This window comes from Dysidea avara, chromosome 5, assembly GCF_963678975.1.
Source record: "Dysidea avara chromosome 5, odDysAvar1.4, whole genome shotgun sequence".
NCBI lineage: Eukaryota > Metazoa > Porifera > Demospongiae > Dictyoceratida > Dysideidae > Dysidea > Dysidea avara.
In genome coordinates this window covers 28,355,340-28,372,140 of record NC_089276.1, presented here as the reverse complement: position 1 = coordinate 28,372,140, position 16,801 = coordinate 28,355,340, and the positions used below count along the sequence as shown (strand labels likewise).

Genomic DNA, 16,801 nt, shown 5'->3' with positions numbered 1-16,801 from the left:
TGTGTGTGTGTGTGTGTGTGTGTGTGTGTGTGTGTGTGTGTGTGTGTGTGTGTGTGTGTGTGTGTGTGTGTGTGTGTGTGTGTGTGTGTGTACATGTACGTGTATGTGTGTGTTTGTACATGTGTGTGTGTGTAAGTGTGTGAAAGATTGATGCCTATTATAAAGTGGATATGCTGTACATATTCACGATGAAGGTTGTGCAACAGTATTCGAGTGCAGGTTTCTTCACATGCATGTGCACTAAACTGATGCACCATGCTAAAGCTGCTTCTGTGCACCATTGTAAAGAATACATTGTCAGATGTGTGAGTATCAGGAAGGTTAGTATTTCATTTGTGGTTTTGTGCTGGTAGCTAACACTTTTTGCATTTATACATATTGTTCTATCCATTAACCTCACCATTAGTTTTAAAGACATTTTCACACAGCTTACTGTAAATGCATGAAGTATTCTGAGACATATCTACATGATCAAGCAATTTTCATTCACTTGTGCTGCTAATTCACCTGCATATGTATGTGGACTTCATTAACATCTGCTGTACACATACACCTACCCATAATATTTTGCAATTGCTTCTTACGGCTATTTAGCACTTAGAAGCTTTCTGATGAAACTATACCTTCCTGAAAGCCATACATTTGATATTTTCTGTACCCTATAAAAGCACTAGCTGGAGTGTACTGTACATCAAAAACACTGGAGAGGTATTTGACAACATCATTAACTGCTTGTACTACTAGTTAGCCCTACTGTGTCTAGGTGATCTGAAGGTATGAACTACATAACTTAACTAGGTCACTATACTGAGTAGCTGGTTACTACTGATTACATATTCCTGCAGTTCATGATCAACAATGGCACATTATTGGTGCCTAATTCTTGCACTAGTCATTGGTTGTGTCACATTCCAAGATGTTTGCGGTGTGGCAAGAGTTAAGCAATCTGCTGATGAAAATTTACGTGACCCAGGAACTTACATAGTCCAGTTTGCAGACAGTGTAACTGATGTACAGCTACAGCAGTTTGCTAAACAGCTGAACAGGAGGTCCAATGTAAGGGGAAAAATTGAAGTAAAGATAATTTCAGAATATCCTATCATCAAATGCTTAACAGCAAGGCTGTCAGAAAGTGCTTTAAAATGGGTGAGAATGATCACCTGTATACATTTTGCCACCAACATAACACACAATTATTTTTCACACCTAATGAGTTTCCTGTAGCTATTCATAACTACATTCATCAATAATGATAATCAACCACTGAAACACATGACTCCATGAATTGCATTTTTCCTTCCGTTAATTACATTTTTGTCTTTATTATTGTTTGTGTTAAGGTTGTATATGGTCATGTGTAGGTCACACATCACAAATTAGTTCTTGAAGTAAAGGAAAATGAATACATTATTTTGGTATCTGAAATTGATTCTCTTACATCTGCCAAGCCAGGATGGCACTTGGATAGAGTAGACCAACCATCACTGCCACTGGATAAGAAATATATTGCTAGCCAGTACACTGGGAAGTCGGTAGATGTATATGTACTGGACACTGGTATTCACTATAATCACAGTGCATTCGATTATAGAGCTCACTATCCAGGTTGTGATCCAATCGACAAATTAAGAAATGAAACACGTGAGGGGGAAGACTGCAATGGACATGGAACTCATGTAGCTGGTCTTGTTGGTGGAAATGGTACTGGATTAGCGACTGGTGTGACTTTATTTTCTGTTAGGGTAGCAAACTGTGGAGGTCGTGCTTCTGAAGCATCTCTTCTTGATGGACTAATGTGTGTACATGAGCACAGAAAAAGCAGAAATGGAACCAGAGCCATTATTAATCTGTCCCTTGCTGGAAGTAAAATAATGGATACTGTTAGTAAATTTGTCAAGAAATTAATAGCAGAAGATGTAATAGTCACTGCTGCTGCTGGGAATGAAAACCGTAGGGACTTTAGAAAACTGAATTATGACTCCTGTAAAGTTTTTCCAGCTGGTTACAATGGTGTTATCAATGTAGCTGCTACTGACATGGATGATAATGCATTGATGGGTAAATTTGATGGCAGAGTTTTATCCACCAACATGGGATCATGTGTAGATGTGTTTGCTCCAGGCTATAGAATCCTTAGCAGTGACATATGTATCCCTAACATCCCCTGCTACAACTCTACAGGAGATGAATGCAATACATGTCAAAGATTCCGAACTGGAACTTCTCAAAGTACTCCTTTAGTCACTGGAACTGTTGCCCTACTACTGGAGAAGTGCCCAAATATAACCAATACAGAAATTAGAAACATGTTAAGAACATACCTATCCAAGGGAAGAGTCCGATTCTGTAAGGCATACAAATACTTGAGTGAATACCCTGAGCTGTTAGCTGTCAATGATGTTGTTGGCAATACACTTAATCGTTTACTGTTCATAGGAAATTTAACTTCTATTGATTGTGGAGAGTTTCATGGCCAACTTTTATTTACTTCAATCAATTATTGAGTTGTTTTTTTTTGTTTTTTTTTCACAATTCAGCATAGTACATAGTCCAATTGTAATTCACAGTTCTTTTTGCAGACAATAGACACTTTATCGCATATGTAATATATTTATCATCATTTTCTCTGATTCAAACATAGGATAATATTTCTGGAGGTAAGATTTCAATAGTGTACAATGCTAAGTAATTCTTTTGGCTAAAGTAGTGATGAAGAATGACCTCCAACTACATCATAATCATATGTAGTACTGTTTACAAGTATTAGTGGTGGTGGACCACTATATATTCTGTCCTCAGGTTGTATATACTATACATTTCAACTGAAGAATGGCTACACTTCAACAGTATACATTATGCTAATAGTTCTACTGTTACGACATCAGCAAATGTAATGTATATATATATACGTATATATATACATATAGTTCTCGGCAAAGCTGTGTAGGTAGGCTAATGTGTTAAACATCTAGTTAACTATACTACCATTGAAACCATACCTATGCATAGACGTAACTTGAATGTCTATGTTCGTGGCATTTGTAATTGTGCTGTAGTACAAATACTTTGGAAGGAGGGAGGTGCAAGCACACTTTATCCCTATTTTGCAATCTACTGTTTACGTAGCATTGTACCAAGAGTTGATAACAGTAAGATGAGGGGTCTCCCTTATTGCTAACTCACCTACAAAGTAATTATGAAACTCAGCTAGTTGCTTTTTGGTACTTAGTGTAAAAATGATTACAAAGTATAGTGTACATTTTTTCAATGTATCATTTTCATTGCAATAGCTATGTGATGTAGCAATGTGGTATAATATGACAGTTGCTTCTTTTGTTTCGTTTTTATAAATGCCCAACATGTACTTTCTAAAATTACAAGTATGACAATAGCAGTCATGTTACAGCATTGATGAAATCAACAGAAATAATATTATGGCAATTTTCCAGTTGGATTAACTAAAGCTGCAAAAAGTTTTCATGTAGTTTTACAAGTGTTCTCTGGTTTTAGGAAAGATGAATTAATAGGAATGCATGTTTTGATTTGCATTGCACTTAAAATTTCCTCAACGAAATTAATACTATATAATAACAGAGTTAGATGACTTAGCTACAAGGTTAAAAACTTTCAAAGTTAAGATATATGTATGTCTTTATGTCAAGACTTTTTTAAGTATCATCATCTGGACTGCATACTTGAAGAGCTACACAAATGATAAAATACACATGTAGCATACCAGTGAGTAATTTGAGCTGTGTACATATACAGAACTATTGCTTTTATGATCCTCAAAGTTCCCAATGCTATGCAGACTAATTAATTTTGTGGCTATTAATTGTACTACTGTACTTACATACCGGGCATAAATTGATAATTCTTCCTGACATTTGATATGGTTCATCATGCCAGTAACGATGAATTATTACATCTCAGTATGTCAGTACTGAGTTTAATAATTCAATCTTTGCCACCGTCTTGTTTACCTCCTTTGGCTTCTGCAGTTTTAAGTTCACACCACGTCCCAGCTGTCATATCCTGTAGTTATGCCAATTACATGTTGATATGAAACTGAGCCTTCCGAAGTGAAGTGTAATCCTTGCGCATATCATATGTAGTAAGAGAATGGCTGAATGTGCATGGCTATTGGCTATTAATTTTATTATAACCACACAGTGACAATAAAGGAACAAGGAGACATTCATTGTTACTGTACTTCAAGGGTTTACTTATTAAATTTAATAAAACATTTTTTCAAACTTCTAAAGAAAATGTGATCAAGTAAAATGCCCTGCTTAAAAGGCATGGGTAAGACTCACTAATGGCCAGAAAACATGTGCATGTTAACTCAGTGAAGTTGCAGAGTACTGAACATCAGGACTTTTAGGTTTGACTACTTGGCACAGTGAAAAATCATACCCATGCTTAAAACATGTGGCTTGCTGTACATTAGTTAGTACATATAACACTTTGACACCTCAGATCAAAGGAAACCACAGGGTTATGTTTTATATATTTACCTGACCACAGGATGATACCATGATATCACCCTGTGTTTAGAGCAATTATAGCCCTGACCACAAATGCATTTGATGCTGATGCAGTACAAAGCATTAGTCTCCTTTGATTCCATATTAAGCTGCTCAAAGTTTTACATTGTGGGTTTGAGTATAGCATAGACTCTGAATATATTAGTCTAGTTAGACTGTGCTCTTTTAAAGGAAAAGTATTGGTTTTTTAAAACTTAGCATTGTATAGAATAGTTTTTCTACACAACACATTTCAACCATGTGACAAGTTGGCTCAGGTGTTTCAAGGTCAATACGCTATATATTAAGTACTTACCTTAGCATACATTAGGTAGTAACTTGGCTAGAAATGGTAGTAAAATCTACAATCGCTATATTGCATACAGGCTGTATAGCGTATCACTAACGCACTTTGAGAGTATTATTACCCACACTTGGACATACATATCAGTCAAACCCCTCATGGCTATGTATTATGATATTCATTACTTCCTGTGTATGACAATGTGTAACAGATGTAGGTAAACATATGGTGAAATCACTACTCCTGGACTGGAACTGAAAATGTTTATTAAACATAAGAACATAAATACAGATGTCTTGACATCACATGTAATCCATTAAATTTGTAAACAAGCCTGTCGTATTAACTCAGTTTACAAGTGCTGGCACTAACATTTTGGTAAACAATAACCAATGTTCATTCCAATTTGGGGCAATGTTTGTCAGCCTATTATATTGAGTGTAATAGGTATGCAAACATTAAGCACAATTCACACCATAATGCAAATGAAAATAGCTATATATATTGTCATAGAAAAATCCACATACCCTAATAGAGCAGTCAGTCAAAGTGCAAGGATATTTATTTATTATTTCTTATAGTTTCTCAACCACGCTATGCATGTACAAATTTAGATAATTATGAAAACAACAAAGGAAGTGGTTAAGTAATTGAGTTGGTGTGGCTGGCACTTTGACTGACTGCTCTATTAGGGTATGTGGATATTTCTGTGACATATGTATAGCTATTTTCATTTGCAATATGGCGTAAATTATGCTTGATGTTTGCATACCTATTACACTCAATATAATAGGCTGGAGCCTATCACAAACATTGCCCCAAATTGGAATGAACATTAGATATTTTGTAAACTGAATTAATACGACAGGCTTGTTTACAAATTTAATGGATTACATGTGATGTCAAGACATCCATGTTTATGTTCTTATGTTTAATAAACATTTTCAGTTCCAGTCCAGGAGTAGTGATTTCACCATATGTTTACCTACATCTGTTACACATTGTCATACACAGGAAGTAATGAATATCATAATACATAGCCATGAGGGTTTGACCGATATGTATGTCCAAGTGTGGGTAATAATACTCTCATACCCTTGTTTTCCCTTAATCCATTTTTGAGGAATCAATGTAAGTTTCGTATTACACTGTAGTTATACTGCCCTACCATTAATTTCGTTCTGTGTGTTATTCTAAACAAGACTGCTGACTTCATCCACAGTTACATGGACATGAAAGATCATGCCCTTGCATACATTGATTCCTCAAAAGTGGATTAAAGAAAAACGAGGGTATGTATTGAAAATCTTTATATACTCCTATAGAGCAGTCAGATGTATTCTAATAGAGCAGTCAAAACTACTTTAATAGAGCATTTATAACTTAAAAATGGTATTAATGTGCAAAACTTTGTAATTTGAAATTTAAAGAATAATACTTGAATTTCTCATTTCAATTAGAAAGTTTAGATTTGCATTTAGATGACTATTGCCAATGCCTGACCACCCATAAGCCATGACTTAAAGAGAACCAAGCATGCGTGTATTGAAAATAGTATATAATATTCATAAAATCATAAATTGAGCAAATTTTGAAGCATTTCGGCTGTGCCCCTAGACCCCTGCACCTATAACTCACCACCAAATCTGGTAACTAAATTGCCCCTGAAATAGGTCAATCAATATGTACCATTTTATTACAAAAGATGCACTCTGTTTATCTACAACTTTCCTGGGTATAGCTACACCATTGTAAAACCATTGTACAATGGTTTTACAATGAAAATACTGTCATGACATAAATTCAGGAATATTATATTGACAACTTGCCTGGGTATACAACTTTCCTGGGTATAGCTTTCCTGGGTATAGCTTTCCTGGGTATAGCTTTCCTGGGTATAGCTACACCATTGTAAAACCATTGTACAATGGTTTTACAATGAAAATACTGTCATGACATAAATTCAGGAATATTATATTGACAACTTGCTGTAATAGATTGTTATAAAGATTTATTTTTATTTTTAAAGTATGCTAAAAAGCAAGGAAAAGAAGATGTTGTAGCCTACACAAAGTAGCATACAATACTCTACTACTGTATAATACTTGTCATAAGCCATGCTAGAGTTGCACTGACATGGTGACAATGCCAAACCTATCAACTCCATGAGGGGGATTCTAATGATTTGAGGTGCAATCAGTCATGCTCTCATATGTGGCAATATTATAGCGTTTAAACATTTTGGAACAACCAGTTTATAAGTTTTTTGTTTTTGTTTTTTCACAAAAACTTGAGATTTTTTCATCACAACATTGCTGCACAGCATCTTATATACATATTTCCCCCATGCAGACTACCCACCACCACCCTTTGGTCACACCCCACAACAACATGAATGCACAACTATACTTTTGACTTGTCATGCTAGTATGTAGCTAACAAACTACTATGAAATCCTAAAACCCTAAATACCTATACCTGGGTTTCTTTATGCTTTTACAACAATTTTTTCCCCTATATGTTGCCATATCTAAAATTTGGTTTCTGTACAACTACATTGATACAGGATAAGTGAGTTGTGAGTTACATGCTTATCATTAAAACTTTGAATGAAGTAAGCAAAGCATAATATAACTAATTTTTACTATTGACACAATGCAAATGGAGCTACTATCATCTCATAAGCAGCTATAGCTATTGATATTTGCAACATTCCCATGTATTTCACATGTATTTCACATGTATTTCACACGCAAATCACACCTGTACATTAATGAATAGGAATGCATGCAACAGGGCACAATTCAAGAATAATAGGTATGCGTGGAAAGCACTGGCATTCTGATAAAGCTTTGGGAGTGAGAAGCTTTATGCCTTAAACCACTATACATTTGGTTAGAGATATACTTCCATACAGCAGAGAGATATTCTAATAGAGTAGTCAATCAGTGATGAAATACCTTAATAAGACATTCACATAATTGACCACTTTAGCTTTTTGAAACTGAAACACCTGTTCTCATTCAGCAATCAGCTAGCATTATTAAACCATGATTTTGGGATATTAGACCTTTTTCATAAACTCGTATGGTCATTTTTTGCACTGTTCAAAACTATAATGTATGACATGTCTAATTATTGCATGTAAATTAGGAATACATCAGTGATAACATATTATAGCATTGGTGTGGTAGTTTCAAATCCATAATTCCATTGTAGCAGTCACATTTATGGTTATCTTAGAAAATCATGCTGAGAAGTATGCAATAAAAATTTCATGTACTGTTACATTTCTGGTGCTCATATTATACTCAACTGGAAGTGTATGTATTGTACTCAGTGTACTTCCTATACACTGTTACGCCTTGCCCTGCTAACTTGTTAGTGAATGTTCTTGGTTGTATGTGACCTATTTCTAAAATAATAACCTCCTAAATATGTTGCAATTAGTATCAAATGATGTTATTACTGACAGACCAACCTAACAGCACAATCAGACAGCAAACATGTTATATACCTGCAACCAAACCTTCCTATGGTGACTGATCTATAAGACTGTATATAATATATAGAATATTTAGCCAGCAATCTTTGTTACAGTTCAGAGAAGCTCATGTGAAGAACTGGACAAAAAAAATGTTGATCTGCTGCATGAGTTAGTTATCTTACCAGTGTGTCATGTAGAGGTGACTATGTCACTATTAACCCAACCAAATAATTATATTAATCATGTTACCTTGTCTCAAACAGCTCCCACTGGTATGTAACTAGCTATCATCTGTTGTCCTGGCCAGTTTGAACCAACATGTGTAAGACCAGTAGTGTCATATCACTGTTCACGTATCTGAAACTTAAATTAAAAATCTCTTTAAATTCTCTAAATCAAGCATGAAAATAAGCAAATTTAACTGCATAATCTGAATATGTAATTTAATTGGTGTGGGGTTGTCAACATGCTGAATATTCATGAAGATGATGGTTTAACCCATTTAATTTAGGCAATCTGCAGCTATGTAATAATATTCTGCTCATTGTGCCATCATTTTCTGGTGGTTTGCAAGCAACTATTTAAAATTAAAGTAAAGCTATTTCTGCTTTGGAAAACCTTTTTACTTGTGTAGAAACTTTACAAAACATTTGATTCTTATACCCAAACAAAACAGTGATGTCTGTAGTGTTAATAGTCATTTCTATTAGAGTTGTGGACTGTTCTATTAGATCATTTTCCCTGACATACAAGCAATGTTATAACATTATGTTTCAATGATTATAACTTCTATCCCACTAGGGATCTACATGCAGCAGGCTAGTGAACAGGGAGGGAGTCACACCACAACACTGCAACTCTGTTAATGGGAATCTAATGTTAATCCCTGTTACTATCATGTATAGGATAGTCACCATGACAACAGTGGTGGTGAGCATTTCACCGGTTAAGTAACATAACATGATCAATGCCATGTATGCTTGCTATACTAGTGTGAAGGACAAGATCTAATATCAACCATCAGTGCGTGTAGGTATTGGTGGCTAGTACTGGCTACAGCACTGCTACTTTGCTGCGAAGTGGAAGTGTGAACATGCCAGTAGAAAGATTTGTAAACTGCAGATAAGGTGTGTGTGTGTGTGTGTGTGTGTGTGTGTGTGTGTGTGTGTGTGTGTGTGTGTGTGTGTGTGTGTGTGTGTGTGTGTGTGTGTGTGTGTGTGTGTGTGTGTGTGTGTGTGTGTGTACATGTGTGTGTGTGTGTAAAGATGCGTAAAAGTCCTGAATCTGTAGCTAGCTATTCCAGCTTCACTCTAGCATTATAAGCATTTGTTTAGTCTTCAGTTTTAGTTTTAAGTGAGAGCGCCAATACTAAGATAAATATTGCAACCCTTTGATGCTCATATTAAAGATTTGGTATTGAACTAATAAAATTGCTTCTCAAGTACTTACATATGAACCATTTTTGCCTACTCACATAATGTATTTCTGAAAGCAACCATGAAAGAAGCAGAATTTAATGCACTTATATAGCTTATTAGGGACATTGACATGAGTGGTTGTTGAATACAGTGCCTTCATTGCTTTTAAGAATTAAGCAATTCAAAACTACTTATTGTTTTATAGCGAATATGCCATAAGCAGAACACCACTTTAAAATATGTCACATCCTGGAAACTTTTTACATAAATATGTAGTTACTGACAAGTATGTAGTTAGTATAATTATATTATCAGTGTTCGACATGAGTCTCAATTATCAAAACTACAGAGTACTCAGATAAAAATAACTTATGATCATTTCAAAATTGTTAATGAATGTTAGTCATTATACAGTAAAACTTATTATATAAGCTACTTCATTCTTGTGCAGATCAGGCCACCTCCACAGTCTAGCATAGATCACATGATTAATTAGTCTATTACACTTAAAAGGAACTGACATTATAGTTGCTTAGTTCAGTTGATTAACTAAAATTTTAATAATCCTGTTAAAATACTATAACATCATTGTATTACTCTAACTATATAGTAATGTATCCACACTAAAGGTGTAGGTCCTGGGTGGAGTAGTATAACAAGATGCAGCCTTGGCCAATGCATATGGAAATGCTGAGGCACTAAATTACACACTGCTATTCTTGCTGGCTTCTGTCTCAATATTACCCCACCCATACTTGCCATAATGATGTCAGTTCAATGTTTGCAACATAACTGTCAGACTCTTACTCCATTAGTATTCACGGCTTCCAACCATTACTCTACCACATGGAAGAGTATATGCCACTGCTAGGCACCAGCCTATTATGCTTCTATGCTGCAGTGCTCAAGAATTTAACCAAAATTATGCTCATACTTTTTGCCTCAACCTCCACGGTTAACTAATAATTTTATGCTTTTATGCAGTATATGGATGACAATAATGTTTGGTCTGAAAGCAATTGTTCATAGTTAACCGTTTAGCAGTCCAACAGCTCTGATGTCAAATGTTTATGTACCTGACTACTTGATTAGAATTACTCATTAGGCTACAGACCACTATATACTTTCCTTTTTAGTATGTAGGAAAGTAGTGGTATGGCTACACAAGACTTCACAGATAGAATAGTTAGGTCAATCTTTTTCTGTGATGTGTATTTTTCACTGATAACAGTTTACAGTATGGCAAAATCTGTTCATTACGCTAGCATTAAGCCTGATGCTTCAAAGTACCTATTATGCTCAAAATTATGCCAGCATAATAGGCTGGTGTCTAGCCACTGCAAGAGAACAGTTCTGAGTGTAGACTGTATGTACTCTTTATATTGACTTAACATCACTACTGCAGGTTAGTAATTAACAAGAGGAGGTGTCTGCGTGACTTATCAATAAATCACACAGATGCTTCCATGCATTAATTAGTGATGGTTGATAAAACCAGCTTGTTCTTTACAACCACCTTCTACAACACAGAACTATACATATAACAGTAGTACCACTAGAGTAACACTGTTTACCTGCAGTATGTGATCAGACATTACTTTTTAATAATCATCATCTGTGCTGCTGTGTATTAGATCATCAACTTAAGTACATAGAGTAGATTTTGGTATGTTCACATGCAGAAGATTGACAAGTTAAAATTCAACCAGGCTTGTTACTTCAGAATACCACAAAATGTATTGTTGAGGGAGCAGTTACTTACCTATCAAAGCATACAGTGTCCAAATACCTGCAGAAGTTTTCATTTGGCTGCATTGCATTATAGTACTCTCATAAGACTGGTGAGTGAAAAATGTAAGGAGGTGGAAGAGCAGTAACATAAAGACAACCTCTCTGGAGCTGATGATGTGTACAGTATAGTTATACACCTACATGGGCTGTGGTGTAAAGGTAGCAGTAGAAAAGGAAATGGGGCTAAAGCTGTTTAGAAACTATTAGTTTATCAGATATACTGTATCTATCAAATTGTGACATATAATAATTGCTTGTAATGCTATGTTGGATTTCAGTAGCATATATATAACAAAATATCTGTCTGTCTGTGAATGCTATCCCACTAGGGACCCGTGAGAAGGCGAAAGTTTGTGAATACAGGGAGTCATAAACATGTAACTGAAACATGAAGAACGCAGAAAAAAATCCCAGACCCAGTGGTGACTTGATCCCCAGCAACATGTAGTCTAGGCATGTAAATTAACATTATACCTCAACTAACTTTACTGATGTAACAGTCTTCTCCTGATAATTGCATATGCTGTCTGGTTATGGTACATTCCATGTTTCTCTTATGAACTGATGGTTTCACCAGGACACAGGAGTGGCTGATAAGTGTACTAATTATTACCATCCATTGTCTACAAATATACTAGTAGTGTAAACATTATACTGAAATGTTTCCATGGTGATCTGGTCCAGTGAACTTGAATCCCTAAGGCATAGAAACCCAGTAGTACACTAAACACTGATAATAAAGCTCATTATCATTTACTGAACAATCATGTAATATCAATGTATGTAATGCATCACTAGTTAGCTGTATAAACCTGACATGCTACGCAGGATAATGAAAATAATGTACACACATATATAAATAATGTACACACATATATGCACATTATTGTAACAGTTACTTTAATATTTATACCAACTAACTAAATACTTACAAAATACTATGTAATATGCATAATACTGCAACAATACAATATAAAATACGATAATAAAACTGATTTGCACCAGCTAAATAATTACCAATATTTAATAGTACTTGTTCTAATGTTATGAAACACACATCATGCTAGCAAAAATTGTGACAATAGGATGGAAATTGTATTCTAGCATTAAAGACAATGAACAACTGGTTATGACATTTTGCTGACTATATGCTACCAATAATACAACATGCAGTTGTGTCACACACACACACACACACACACACACACACACACACACACACACACACACATTGAAATTGAAAGGCACAAGCAACAAAATAGTAGTAAATTAGAAGACATTGATCAGTAGAGATCATAAAGGTTTGAGTTTTCCACTCAAAATATCATCAACATGTATGCACATGTACTGTATAATTATACTGAACACCAGCTTGCAAGATTTTTGAAACTTACAGCTTGGCTACAGCCACTCACTATTTCTGTTCAAGTGCATTAAGAACTTACAGTACAAAAAATTACTTGTGTCAGACAAATTTGTATAGTAGTAAAAATATATTGCTGGAAATTACATTGGCACTTTGCAAACCTCTACTACTATACTGATGATTCAGGAATCACACTTGCAGAGAGCCCCTGAAAATTTAAAAACTCTAACAAACATATCTTATTGTTCACTCCAATAGCTATACATTGAGGTTTTCCTCTCCCTAGCTATCGTAAAATTTAATGTATATGCAGTTAGCTTTGTGGCAAAATAATTATGTTGATTTATCCCTTTATATATATAGCAGAGAGCTTGTAGTCCAGTAGTCCATCCACCACAAGCCATCCCATCGCTGATAATGTGTGAGGTGTGTACACTTCCTGTACAATAAGTCCTGTCTAGCCACACTTCCTTCATTTAACTAGACTATATCAGCTTGTCAAAACAAGGTAGACATAAGTTAGTGCATTATCATGTAACAACTTCCACCTCATGTTATCAAGCTGTTGTTCACAATAAGAGATGGCATTTCAGTGTTAGTAGATTTCTTTGAGTGAGTTAGCATTAAAGCACATACATGCTATTAAAATATCATCATTATTATTATTATATAGGAGTTTATGATTAATTGAAGCATTGGATTGAAGTCACCACACTGTGTATGGCCTAGAGTTTTTAATGATAGTTTAGACAAACTATCTGTGATGCCTACAATGCCAAGTCTAACATTCTAACAAGTCCCTAGTGGGATGGTATTTAATACTATGTCATTTTGTGATCTGTAGCAGCAGTGGCATGAGTCATGCAGTCATCCAGCGAATCAATGTACTATTACTGTTTACTGCAAAATCGGAGTACCTAGTTATCTTGTTTAGCCAATGATACATCAATAATAGATGCTTCTTTCAGCAGCTGCCTTCACCTTCAATAGTTTGATGAAACACACATGATGAACTTTGTGTGATTTTTTTTAATTGTCTGATGTAACACACCTTAGGTACATAATTTAACATATTTAACAACAGTTAATTAGAGTATTATATTAATGCAGTGGACAGGAGAGTTGTGCCACTTAGTTTACTAAACTATTTGATTTCCACAAGCCAGAAAATATTCAATAAATAAATTAGCTTTCAATCATTTTCCTCACCAGCCATTTTATAGTATCATATATTTCTGTATCTTCAATTTGATGTTTTAACTTGTTTGATGTTGATCAGAATGCAGTATACACAATACTATGTTTTCCTTGTAGCTAGCTACATAATTTTGATATATAAATATTGAGGATATAACATAAATGTAGTGGGGTATACAGTTACAGTGACACAATATTACAGCATCAAATACTGTCCAATCACCTTGTAAAATATACCATTCACATAATATCAGAGTAATTTCAATATATGCAATTGTTTTACACCTAAAAATACAATAATAGCCTATGGCTAATAGCTATAGTAGTACTGTTTATTGTCCACTTCCCGACCCAGACATCGGTATGTTGTCATAGTTACAATGCGGTCCAGACTTGATAACAATTGGCTCACTATCCCTGTGGACTGAACACACTCGTCCCATAAACAATAGAGCTCCAGTAGTGTACTCATTAATTAGAACAATGAATGGACGTATTGCTTGAAAGTCGTTAAATGAAATAATAGTTAAATGACCACCAGTAACTGCAGCAGCCTCACTACCTGCAGAAACGTATACGTATCAACATAATCACACACACACACGCACGCATGCACACACACACACACAAAGTCTGTAGTGCCAACATCATTCAGGCTAAATGATTTAGTTTAACAACTTCAGCAGAAACACACAGATAACACTTAAGTGCTATAATTCATTTGTAAACACCAAATGGCTTCACTTGAATGACTTCAGTGGAAATGAAAATCTAAAGAGATTTTAGCAACATTGTAGCTATAGCTGATAGAGTTACTGAAAGACATTTAAAATGGGCACATAATATCGATACTGAGTTTTTAAGCAGTTATGCAAATGCTGCACAGCCAAGCATGTACAGTAGCTAGCTAACTCTTACCATTTTCATCAACTTCTAGTACAGCTTTATGAGTCATTTTTGACAGATGCAGTGATTTTGTGCTCTTTAGTATCTTAGGGAATAAAGCCTCACTTGGTGAAAAGGCAGATTGAAGTCCTAAATTACTCAATATGTGCTGCACAGGCAAATCCTCAGACAATTTGAATTTTGGTAAGACAATGGTAACTTCTGGTAGAGCAGGTCGCTGACGTTGACCATCAAAACACCTGTTAATACGCTGGAAGAGATCAGAGTTGGTTAGCTGATCAACAACTTGGTTCATAGCACATAGCTTTGGTAATATGATGGTCATCGTAATGTTATTATCAGCATAGGGTAATTGTATGGCTTGTAACATGTCTGAGCCCATCAGATTGCAGTGTGGAACTGCACTCAGCAGTTTCATATACTCCACTTCACTCTCAGTAACGATGCTCGGACTACTGTTCATACAAGAAGCACAAGTTATAAATTTTTTCATCAAAACACCTGTAGAGAATTTTTCCGCCCACACACCTACAAAGTACAGTACATTAAAGAGGTAGACCCCATCATTACGTTTGACATCACGAGCATCAAAGAAATCAGTCAGCTTTCCATGGCTGTTCTCTTCCACCCAATTGTTTATCTGAGCTGCCAGCTCAGTAGGTTTACTGGGGTCCATAGGAATCTCCTCCAAATTGAAGTATTTGTTCCCTCTCAACTTGAACATCGCATGTAGCTCATCAATGTGCCATGCACTGTTGGCAACTTCGATGGTGGCATTCATCGTGTTGTACTTGTCCAAAACGGCTAGCAACGACATGAAGTAAGGCCCTAACTCGCAACGATGCCTGCTAGTGGAGGCTCTTGCAGGTAACAGCAAATTGTTTATCTCTCGCAACGTATCTCCTGCAGCTCCATAGCACATCAAGGCGAGTAGGGTGGAAATGCTCACGGGAGAGTAGAAAAGATTGTGCTGGTCTGAAGAGCCCGCCGCACACGAGAAGATCTTCCACCCCAGCTCGTTGCTAATAGTTGCAGCGGTGACAGCTTTGCTGTTTGCAGCTACCCGCGAAGTGAGCAACACTGCCGCGAGTGAAGTGGCGAGCAATAACAGCTGGGTGATCGCGTTCTGGTGCCACATCTCTTACTGAAACTAGTGAAATGGTTGCTTGAAGTTCGGTATTTATTGGAATCATATCAGTTCGCATTGTGCAAAATCTCCGCCCTCTGTTCTAACATGCATTCACACCGCCCACGCTGTACCTTGCTTGACGATTTTGTTGCTCTTAATAAAGCACACCGTCTCAGTGTATGCGTGCCTAGTTCGAGGCCTAGTTAATGAAGTGAGCAAGCACGTGGCTGCAAGGTGGCACCTCAAGTGGTGAAGTGTAGCGAGGAGAAACACTTGATGATATCAGTAGCTATCGCTTCACACCACACTGAAGGCATTTTTTTTATTTAGGCTTTATGGTATTTAAAAAAAACAAACACCAAAGGTCTGTTGGTAGCAACCAACAGTCATAAAATACGTACAATTAATACTAACTACTTAAGTAATTACTTATATATAGTCTCGCGTAGCCAAGCCCTATTTCCCACGATTGGAAATTATAACGCCTACCGAACGGAGGAGACGCTTATATCTATGCTTATACTGAGTAATTTACAATCAATAAGCGCCGTGCGGAGAACGAAGGGCGCTTAGTGTTTCCGATCAGAAAGCGAAATAGGAGACTACTGAAGGCATTGGATTTCAGTAGATATGGAAATCACGTGGTCCACGACTAACCGATCGGTTTATTATATATA

At 36.0% G+C, this 16,801-nt stretch overlaps 2 protein-coding genes across 2 annotated transcripts; one reads left to right on the top strand and one right to left on the bottom strand.

Annotated features, from left to right (window-relative positions):
• Positions 1-530: 530 nt before the first annotated feature.
• LOC136256545 (extracellular serine proteinase-like) lies at positions 531-2,606 on the top strand. The gene is made up of 2 exons (XM_066049524.1): positions 531-1,146; positions 1,362-2,606. Exons 1-2 carry the CDS (start codon positions 859-861, stop codon positions 2,502-2,504), a joined length of 1,431 nt encoding a protein of 476 aa, XP_065905596.1. The 5' UTR covers positions 531-858; the 3' UTR covers positions 2,505-2,606.
• An 11,614-nt stretch (positions 2,607-14,220) lies between these two features.
• Positions 14,221-16,243, bottom strand: LOC136256015 (serpin B6-like). The gene is made up of 2 exons (XM_066048925.1): positions 15,008-16,243; positions 14,221-14,651 (listed from the first exon to the last, which is right to left on the bottom strand). The coding sequence occupies exons 1-2, from the start codon at positions 16,131-16,133 to the stop codon at positions 14,422-14,424; spliced, it is 1,356 nt and encodes a 451-aa protein (XP_065904997.1). The 5' UTR covers positions 16,134-16,243; the 3' UTR covers positions 14,221-14,421.
• Between the last annotated feature and the right edge of the window lie 558 nt (positions 16,244-16,801).

Excerpts from the sequence above, each read along its gene's own strand:
- LOC136256545 (XM_066049524.1), top strand. The coding sequence starts at position 859 with ATGGCACATTATTGGTGCCTAATTCTTGCACTAGTCATTGGTTGTGTC. Across the intron at positions 1,147-1,361 it reads CAGAAAGTGCTTTAAAATGG|GTCACACATCACAAATTAGT; the intron begins GTGAGAATGATC and ends GGTCATGTGTAG.
- LOC136256015 (XM_066048925.1), bottom strand. The coding sequence starts at position 16,133 with ATGTGGCACCAGAACGCGATCACCCAGCTGTTATTGCTCGCCACTTCA. Across the intron at positions 14,652-15,007 it reads ACTAGAAGTTGATGAAAATG|GTAGTGAGGCTGCTGCAGTT; the intron begins GTAAGAGTTAGC and ends ACGTTTCTGCAG.